Source organism: Podospora anserina, chromosome 6 (assembly GCF_000226545.1).
Source record: "Podospora anserina S mat+ genomic DNA chromosome 6, supercontig 2".
Lineage (NCBI taxonomy): Eukaryota > Fungi > Ascomycota > Sordariomycetes > Sordariales > Podosporaceae > Podospora > Podospora anserina.
Window position 1 is genome coordinate 600,868 of NW_001914857.1, and position 8,988 is coordinate 609,855.

Sequence of the window (8,988 nt, forward strand, 5' to 3'; positions counted from 1 at the left end):
AAAGAAATCCAGGAGAGTTGATGGTAGTGAGTTGAGCCAGGGCGTGATGGCCAGTGAGATGGGACTCTCCTTCTTTTTGGGTGGCCGGTCCACGGCTTGCGCCTTGAGATGTTGAGTTATCACTGTGTCTGTCATCTTGAGCTATCCTAGGCCTCAATTATCTGATCAAAGGTTGAAAGGTGACAGAGAGTATGAATTGTGAGCTTGTAAGTCGCAAACACAAGTTCTTATAAGACCTGCTTTTGTGCGCTCGGACCCACTGTTAGGTGATGCCAAGTTTTGTGAGGAAAAACAGTTGGCTTGACTCGCTGCCTTAACATTGACGCTGCAAGGCTTGATCCGCTTAGAGTTTTACGTACAATTACCTGAGAATTAGATTTAGAAAGAAAAGACAAGGACTTTGCACGCTGATGAGCCTGTTATCATTGAGCCATCTCGGTTGCTGGCAGCAGAGCCGGCCTTGGGAGTCATTTCCCAGCAACTCCTACATCAATCCCGTAAGCCCGATTAGCTCAGCTGGTTAGAGCGTCGTACTAATACTGGAAACAGTACTCAGTAATGCGAAGGTCAACAGTTCAATCCTGTTATTGGGCAACACTCAATTTTTGGCTTCGAATGAACATGTTGTCCTTTCCGCTTTTGCAATCCGCTTGTATTTTTTTGTTTGTTTTGCTGACCCTTTATGCTTGTGCAAACCAACTTCCAGCTCGCCAAAGCTGCTCAAGCTAGGTAGAGGCCCCATTTTTAGGGATGCTTTAGTGATTCCATGATGATTACTATGAGCAAGCGTCCAGTCCTAGACAGCATCCGTCATGAGTGCACAGGACCGCGTCTCTCTCAGTAAGACCGTGAGATCCGACGCAACTTGGTGCTGTGAGTAGTTAAGAGCCTCAGAGCGATCACCTACCACCGTGAAACCGGGTTCGTCGCCGCTGTTTTAAAATCATGTAGTGTATTTTGAAGTCTTTTGGTTGTTGTGACATATCTACAGCCCTACCATGCTTTGACTGGGGGTCGAAGTTCTCACTTCTTCTTGCCCTTCTCCTCCTCCTCCTCTTCCTCCTCGTCTTCATCCTCATCATCGTCATCCTCATCCTCCTCATCCTCCTCTTCATCATCATCGTCCTCATCATCCGATATCGTCTCACCCAGAGCCTTGAGCCGTTCCTACAAAAGCAAATTAGTAACCCCCCCCCTCATATTCCTCAACCAGCCAAACAAACTCACCTTGTACTTATTAACCTTCTCCTCCAAATCCCCAAAAACCATCAACAAATCATCCAGCTCCCCCTGCGCCGCCTTCCTCTCCTTTTCCTTCTCCTCCACCAACCCCCTAGCCTTCTTCAACTCCTTGTCCTTTTCCTCCCTCTCCTTCTTCCCCCCCTCCTCCACCTCCCTAACCCTCCTTTCCGCCTTTTCCCTCATCTCCCCCTCCTTCTTCAACCTCCCCTCCAGCTCCCCAACTTTCTTCCCCCCCTCCGCCTGCGCCTTCATCAAATCAACCTCAAGCCTACTGATCGTAGCCTTCAAATCAGCCTGCTCCCCCTCCAACCTCCTCTTAACCCTCTCCGCCTCCTGCTCAGCCGATTTCCTCCCCGCCTCCAACTCCCGCCTGATCCGCTCAGTCTCCTCCTGCGAAGTCTTGCTAGCAGCAGCGAGCTGACGCTGTAGGTTCTCTTCCGTAGCTTCATGCTCAGCCAATACCCTGCGTATCTCATCCCCATGAGTACGCTGAAGAGCATCATTCGCCGCCTTGAGCCGCGAAATCTCCGCCGAGGCTTGTTGGGCGCTCCCCTGCGCGGCCGCGAGTTGCTGTCGTAGGGTAGTAAGTTGCGTCTCGGCTGTGGCGATGGTCTTGTCTTTGTCTGCCAACTGCGTGCGGAGGGTGTTGGCTGTTTCAGTTGCCCGAGCGAGATCAGCTCGGGCGCGCTGGTGCTCGGATTGTTCAGCTGTGAGTTGTTTCATGACGTTTGCTGTTTGGGCCTCCGCCGCCTGAATAGCACGGTCTTTCGTTGCCAACTGAGCCCGCAAGGCAGTCAGCGTCTCATTCGTGCGGGCGAGGTCGGTTGACTGAAGTGTTTTGGTTTGGGCGTGGGCGGCCTGTTCCTGGGATAGTTGCTTCGATAACGCCTCCCTGTCAGCAAGAAGATCTCGGAGCTCTGTTTCTTTTTGGGCGATCTCCTCTCGGAGCTCATCGACAAGTTTTCTCGAAACCCCTTCTTCAACCCCGTTGATGACAACCGAAACCTCTGCGTCTGGCTCACGGTCGATAGCGCGGAGGATCCGACTGTAGTTATCCTTGAAGAACTCGACAAAAGCGTCGTCAAAGAAAACATCCGGTAGCTTCTGGTCCAAGCCAGGCTCTAGTTTTTGCGGCAAGACTTCGTAGTCGCGCATCAGGGGGTGGGAGCGAAGTTTGGACAGTTTGTCGACATATCGATCACGGCCCATGCGTGTCATGATCATCTCCCGCACTGTGGCTCGTGGTACTGGTGAGTCCTTGGTGGAAAACTCGTAGATAACACCGGCAAGCATCGCGCTGAGACCTTGCACAGTGACATCGCCGTGTGGGTTTTCGATGGCTGCTTGAATGAGCCCCTGGAGGTTGGTGAACTCGTCCAGGAAGTCGTTGACGCCCGGAAGATCCTCGAATAACCAGCACAAGAGCAGCATGAGATAGCCAACAATGACCCGAGGGTCTTCAGACTTGGCAACACAGCTGAGCAGATGCGCCGCAATAGTCTGGATGCTCGTCACAACCTCTTCTCCATTGGCTTCGTCACCTTCCGTCACGCCCCTGGCCAGTGACTTGGCCTCCGGGTTGTTGCGGAGGAGGTGCAGCATCAACACCGCAGCGAACCAGTATTTGTAGGGGTCTCCAGTAAGAGACTCGGTTGTTGGCTGAAGCAATATGGTCAGGACATTGGTGAGTTGGTCTGCGTTAGCCTGGTGTGCCCGGATCGCATGATCAAGGAAATGCATGCGAACCTGAGCATGCTCGTAGAAGTAGGCTTTGAGGCAGACACAGCCGGCCAACCGTAAATCAAAGGCCTGTAGTGAGTTTACAGCAAGAACAAGATCAAGAAGACCGTCGATAACATAGACTCTTGGAATCCCGCCGTTTGCCTGAGGTCCTTGCCCGTTGGCTGCTGCTAGATCAGCTAATGGTGATGGTACCTGAATGCCGGCAAATACTTCCTGTGCTGGTGCGTGTCCTCTGATCATGTCGGCGCATGCTAGTAGAGCTTCAGACTTGATCGATATCTCGGCAACCGGCGAGAAGGCAATTTGGAGGGTTTCCACAAGAATTGGATCTCCCCTGGCACGGCTGGTGCGCCCACCGCGACCTCGCTCTGGCTGCAAAAGGTCACCCAGAAAGGCCTCCTGGTTTTGGGGCGTCACCGAGGCTCCAGGGACAAGGAACAACCGGATAACAGCAAGAAGAGCAAAAACACTCCTGTTTCGCAGCTCCTCAATCCTTGGCGGGAGCTCCTCCAACTCCTGTGGCCCTCCATATGCGTCTTTCAATAGACGGCTGGCTTCTGCCAGGTAACCCATATCCCTGAACATGGCCTGATTTGTTGGGTTAAGCCGGAGCAAGTTGGCCATCAAGATCAGACAGTTGACCACCACTTCTGCCCCACCAGCAAGACCGCCTTCTGTCCTGACGATGCCAAATACCCTCCCAAAGACGTTTTCAAAAGCCACGAGGCCTTGAATAACCGTGGATATTGGTGTGAGATCCGTGAGCAGGCCAACCGCAGCGTCCCGGATAGGCTCCCTTTGCTCGTCCAAGGCGGCTACAATCCGGGCAATGCCATCCTCGGCATTCACTATGCACTCCTCGGTCCTCTCTGGGCGTGCTGACAGGACGGCTGCAAGTAGTTGTAACGAATACAACCTCGAGTAAAAGTCGAGTCTCTCCCTGTCCAAAAATCCCAGCAGTAACCCAATGTTCTCATGGCGCATGGTAAACTCATCTGCAACCCACATGGCAATCTCTGGTGAGGCCTCGGGGCTGTCCGGGTCCGGCTCGAAGAGATACAGCAACGTCTCGAGCACCACCTTGACTGTGTCGACATCCTCCCCATCCCGATCCAGACTTCCTATCAGACTTCGTAGAGCACCGGATGCTACAGAGGCGGGGTACTGTTTGGCGAAGCTACGCAGACCAAGGATGGCGGCGCGGCGGTCCTCGAGGAGTGTTGCTGTGCTGAGGCGGCCGCTGAGGATGGGGATGGTCTCGCTCACCGACTGCTTGGCCGGAGCGGTGGTCAATGTCGACAGCATGGTTATGGTGTTTTCTATGGGTGTCGGGGGAGGAAAGGTTGTGGCCTGTTAGCTGCCATGGAGGCTCGTATCTCGAATTCGAACTTGGCTGTCTGCTTCGGAAGACGTGTCTCGGTCTGCTAGAGGGCTGGAATCGAGGGGCGGCACTGGACGAGACAGGCTGGCAGCTGGTCTTCAAAACAAACTGAAAGTGGAAATATCGTCGTCAAGTCTGGTATAGAGCTTCGTCATGGGATAGTGCTCAAGTTCAAGGTTCAAGGCCTGGTGAAGGGACAGGTGTACCTAATAGCCGGCGGGGAGCTTGGGCTAGGGGACCCTTCTGTGCTGCAGCGGCAACTGGCTTGATGACAGCTGCGGCGTGGGATGTCCAACGCCAAGCTCAAAATAAAGTGGGCCTGCAACGCAAAAGGTCTGGGCCAATGCAGATACAGTGCGCGCCTCACTGTAGCTTTCCAGTTATCTGGCTGCGGCTCACAGTGTAAACAACCTCAATCAGCTAGACGCACACTGTACTTGGCCATCCTCAATTTTCTGCAACCACAGCGACAAGGCCAAAAAGGTACACGGCCTTCTTTCTCTACTCTTCACCATCCAAATCCTACAACAACGACGGGGATTTGACCCATCAACCACGACTTTTCCACACACAGCTGGAAGTCGCCAATCAACTCCCGACAAGGCGATTGACACGCGACGCTGATGCAATTAGGTGCGCTTGTCCCTGAATCGCAACAAACAAACTGCCTAGCCTGTCCGGGCTGAAATTTGTACTCGAACACCGCGTCAAGATGGGTATTCCCGCCGCCTTCAGGTGGCTTTCCACCAAATATCCCAAGATCATCTCCCCGGTGATCGAGGACACCCCGATTACCATGGACGATGGTGCCGTCATCCCGGTTGACACCACCAAGCCGAACCCCAACGGCGAGGAGTTTGACAACTTGTACCTCGACATGAACGGTATCGTCCATCCCTGCTCTCACCCCGAGGACAGGCCCGCGCCCAAGGATGAGGAGGAGATGATGGTTGAAATTTTCAAGTACACGGACCGTGTTGTGAACATGGTGCGGCCGCGCAAGCTTTTGATGATCGCTGTCGGTATGTCGAACCCTTCCCTTGATTATCAGAGGCAAAAGCTAACTCGATCAGATGGTGTCGCTCCCAGAGCCAAGATGAACCAGCAGCGATCCCGTCGTTTCCGCGCCGCCCGAGATGCCAAAGAGAAAGAGGAGGACAAGGAGAAGCTGCTCAAGATGCTCCAGAAAGACAAGAAGAGCACTGTGCAGGTCCAGCCCGTCGAGGAGGTTGTTCAAAAGGCATTCGATTCCAATTCAATTACTCCTGGCACACCTTTCATGGACATCCTCGCAGCTTCTTTGCGTTACTGGTGCTCGTATAAGCTTAACACAGATCCTGCGTGGGCCAAAATCAAGGTCATCATCTCGGATGCCACCATTCCTGGCGAGGGTGAGCATAAGATCATGGAGTATGTTCGATCGCAGCGCAACTCGCCAGGCCACGACCCCAATACTCGCCATGTCATCTATGGCCTTGATGCTGATTTGATCATGTTGGGTCTTGCCACTCATGAGCCTCATTTCCGCGTTCTCCGTGAAGATGTTTTTGCCCAGGACGCCAGACCTAGATTATGCAAGCTCTGCGGCCAAAAGGGACATGATGCCGCGAACTGCCGGGGAGAGGCCAAGGAAAAGGAGGGCGAATTTGGCGAAAAGGACAGGGCTGCCCCTCTGAAGCCTTTTATTTGGCTCCACGTCAACATTTTCCGCGAATAGTACGTCAACAGGCCGTGATATGTCTTCAAACAACTCTGAACCGATATACTGACACACGTTCAACAGCCTCGCGGTGGAACTCAACGTTCCCGGCCTTCCGTTTGCTTTTGACCTCGAGCGCGCTATTGACGGTGAGTGGTACCCCGGAAAACATACTATCCAGGATCCCACCCTTTGCTGACCAAATGACCAGACTGGGTGTTCATGTGCTTCTTCGTCGGAAACGATTTCCTCCCTCACCTGCCTGCTTTGGAAATCCGAGAGAATGGTATCGATACGCTCGTCGCCATTTGGAAGGACAACCTACCTTCTATGGGCGGTTACTTGACCAAAGATGGTCATGTCGACCTTGAGCGGGCCCAGCTTATCATGGCTGGCCTTGCCAAGCAAGAAGATGCCATTTTCCGGAGAAGAAAAGAGACCGAAGACCGGAGAGAGGCTGGTTTCAAGAGGCGGAAGCTTCAGCAAGAAAAGCAGCAGCAACGTAATGGCCAGGGGCAGCAGGACTCGCCATCATACCGCAAGCGGGGGCAACCGCCGCCGGAGACCTTTGCTGCAGCGAGCATGAACTTGATATCTGTGTCTAACATTCAGAAGCCGGCTGCGCATAGCATCACGCATGATATGGTGGTGAACCGCCAGGCGGTTGATCAGGCCAATGTGGCCAACAAGAGCGCTGCCAGTGTCCTCAAGAGCCAGATACAGAGCCTTATGAACAAGCCCAAGGAAGAGGCCCCAGCCCCCGCCGCCGAGGAAGCCAAGGAGCCCGTTGCGGAAGAGGCTCAACCAAAGTCGCCCCCGTCTGCTCTCGGCAAGCGCAAGGCCGAGCTCATCACCGAAGCTGATGCCAACAGTCCCGCTGCGAGCTCGGGTGCTGAGACTCCAGCCTCGGGCGAAGAGGAAGCCGTCGACACGGTCAGGCTCTGGGAAGAGGGCTACGCCGACCGGTACTATGAGCAAAAGTTCAAGGTCGACCCCAAGGACATTGAGTTCAGGCACAAGGTTGCGCGCGCCTATGTGGAGGGTCTCGCCTGGGTGCTGATGTACTACTTCCAGGGCTGCCCGTCTTGGGAATGGTTCTACCCTTACCATTACGCGCCCTTTGCGGCGGATTTTGTCGACCTGGGCAAGATGACGATCAACTTTGACAAGGGGAGGATATCCCGTCCGTTTGAGCAGCTGATGAGTGTGCTTCCTGCCGCGTCGAGACATGCCATCCCTGAGGTCTTTCATGATCTCATGACCAATGAGGATAGCGAGATTATCGACTTTTACCCGGAGGAGTTTGACATCGATTTGAACGGGAAGAAGATGTCGTGGCAGGGGATTGCGTTGTTGCCGTTTATTGAGATGCCGCGGTTGCTGAAAGCGATGGAGCCGAAGCAGAAGCTGCTGAGTGAGGAGGATAGGGCGAGGAATGAGCCCGGGAAGGAGGTGTTGATTATTTCGGACGCGCACCCGGTTTACGATGATATTACGCAGAAGTTTTACAGCAAGAAGCCGGTGGGGGATAAGGTGGAGATTGATAGTGCGTTGAGCGAGGGGTTGTCGGGGAAGATTGAGAAGATTGAGGGGTATGTGCCTCATGGGGAGCTGAGGTATCCTTTGGAAAGGCATACGTTTCCGGATGTGGACTTTGATCGGACGTTGAGGTATGTTGTTTTATCGATTGATATATGTGTGTGGCCATGGCTGACAGTGTTTTTTTTAGTGTTCACTATGAACTTCCCTCCAGCTCTCACATCCACAAATCGATACTCCTCCGCGGCGTGAAGCTACCTCCTCCCGTTCTCGACAGGAGCGACATTGAGATTCTCAAGGGCAAGGGCCGCAACTCTGGACGGGGCTATGGTGGTGTGCCCTTTCATGGAAATGGTGGTGGCGGCAGAGGCGGACGTATCAACTATGGTCCTGGAGGTAACAACCGTGGCGGCGGCGGTGGTGGTGGGTATAACAATCACTACCGCGGCAACAGCAATAACAACAACCAGTCTCAGGGGTATGGGAATGGGTATGGTAATGGGGGTGGATATGGTGGTGGGCAACAACAGTTCCCTCCTGTTCCTCCTCCGGGCTGGCAGCCGCCGGTCCCTCCTGGGTTTCCCGGGTTTGGGCAGGGTGGTCCGCCGCCGGCGCCGCCGGGGTATGTGCCGCCTTATCAGCAGGGGTATCACCAACCGCCGCCGCCGAACAGGTATGCCATGCCGCCGGTGCCGCCGCCGGGGGCTTATGGTGGTGGTGGTGGGTATGGGGGACAAGGTCAAGGGGGTTATCAGCAGGGTCGGCAGCATGATCAGTATCGGCCTCAGGGACAGCATGATATGTATCGGCCTCCTCAGGGAGGACAAGACAGGAGACGGGATGGGGGACGGGGTGGTGGCGGTGGTGGTTATAGGGATAATAGGGATTATCGGAGGTAAAGGGGGAAGGTGTTGTGTTATGAGCAGATGAGTGGGAGTTGGCACTTGGCAGTTGGGGTTGTATAACTTGTGTGTGGGTAGGGCTATGATTTGTATCGTGGCGATTGTTTGGTGTGCTATACGGTTTGATCACATGCATGCAAACACATTGTGGGACATTTCATCATGGGTGATAATGGAGTTATGCTCTTGTAGTAGCTTGTGGATATAATTTGAACAACTATTGCATTACGACGTCAGGGGAGATTTGATAATTTCTAGAGAATTATAACTAGCGGGTTTCATTAGTCTTGTTTGATTTGGTGTTTTGGGATACCGGCATATTTGCTATTTCGGGGGGTTGGATGAAATAGGAAAGTAATTCATGCGGTACAGAATATTGTTTTTCTCGAGGCATCGATCGTCAGTCGAACAAAGGAATTGATGATCTGCGCGGAGGCTTGGGATAGTGAAATGAAGCCCCTCACTTGCCGTGTGGTGAGAAT

At 53.6% G+C, this 8,988-nt stretch overlaps 2 protein-coding genes across 2 annotated transcripts, besides 1 other annotated feature; one reads left to right on the forward strand and one right to left on the reverse strand.

The window, feature by feature from the left end:
- Positions 1-501: 501 nt before the first annotated feature.
- Positions 502-594, forward strand: a tRNA (tRNA-Ile).
- Positions 595-1,167: 573 nt separating this feature from the next.
- Positions 1,168-4,290, reverse strand: PODANS_6_5240 (uncharacterized protein; the record flags this gene model as incomplete). Its single annotated transcript, XM_001909985.1, has 1 exon — positions 1,168-4,290. One exon carries the CDS (start codon positions 4,288-4,290, stop codon positions 1,168-1,170), a length of 3,123 nt encoding a protein of 1,040 aa, XP_001910020.1.
- Positions 4,291-5,078: 788 nt separating this feature from the next.
- PODANS_6_5250 (uncharacterized protein) lies at positions 5,079-8,503 on the forward strand (the record flags this gene model as incomplete). The annotated part of the gene is made up of 4 exons (XM_001909986.1): positions 5,079-6,082; positions 6,150-6,214; positions 6,277-7,735; positions 7,795-8,503. 4 exons carry the CDS (start codon positions 5,079-5,081, stop codon positions 8,501-8,503), a joined length of 3,237 nt encoding a protein of 1,078 aa, XP_001910021.1.
- Between the last annotated feature and the right edge of the window lie 485 nt (positions 8,504-8,988).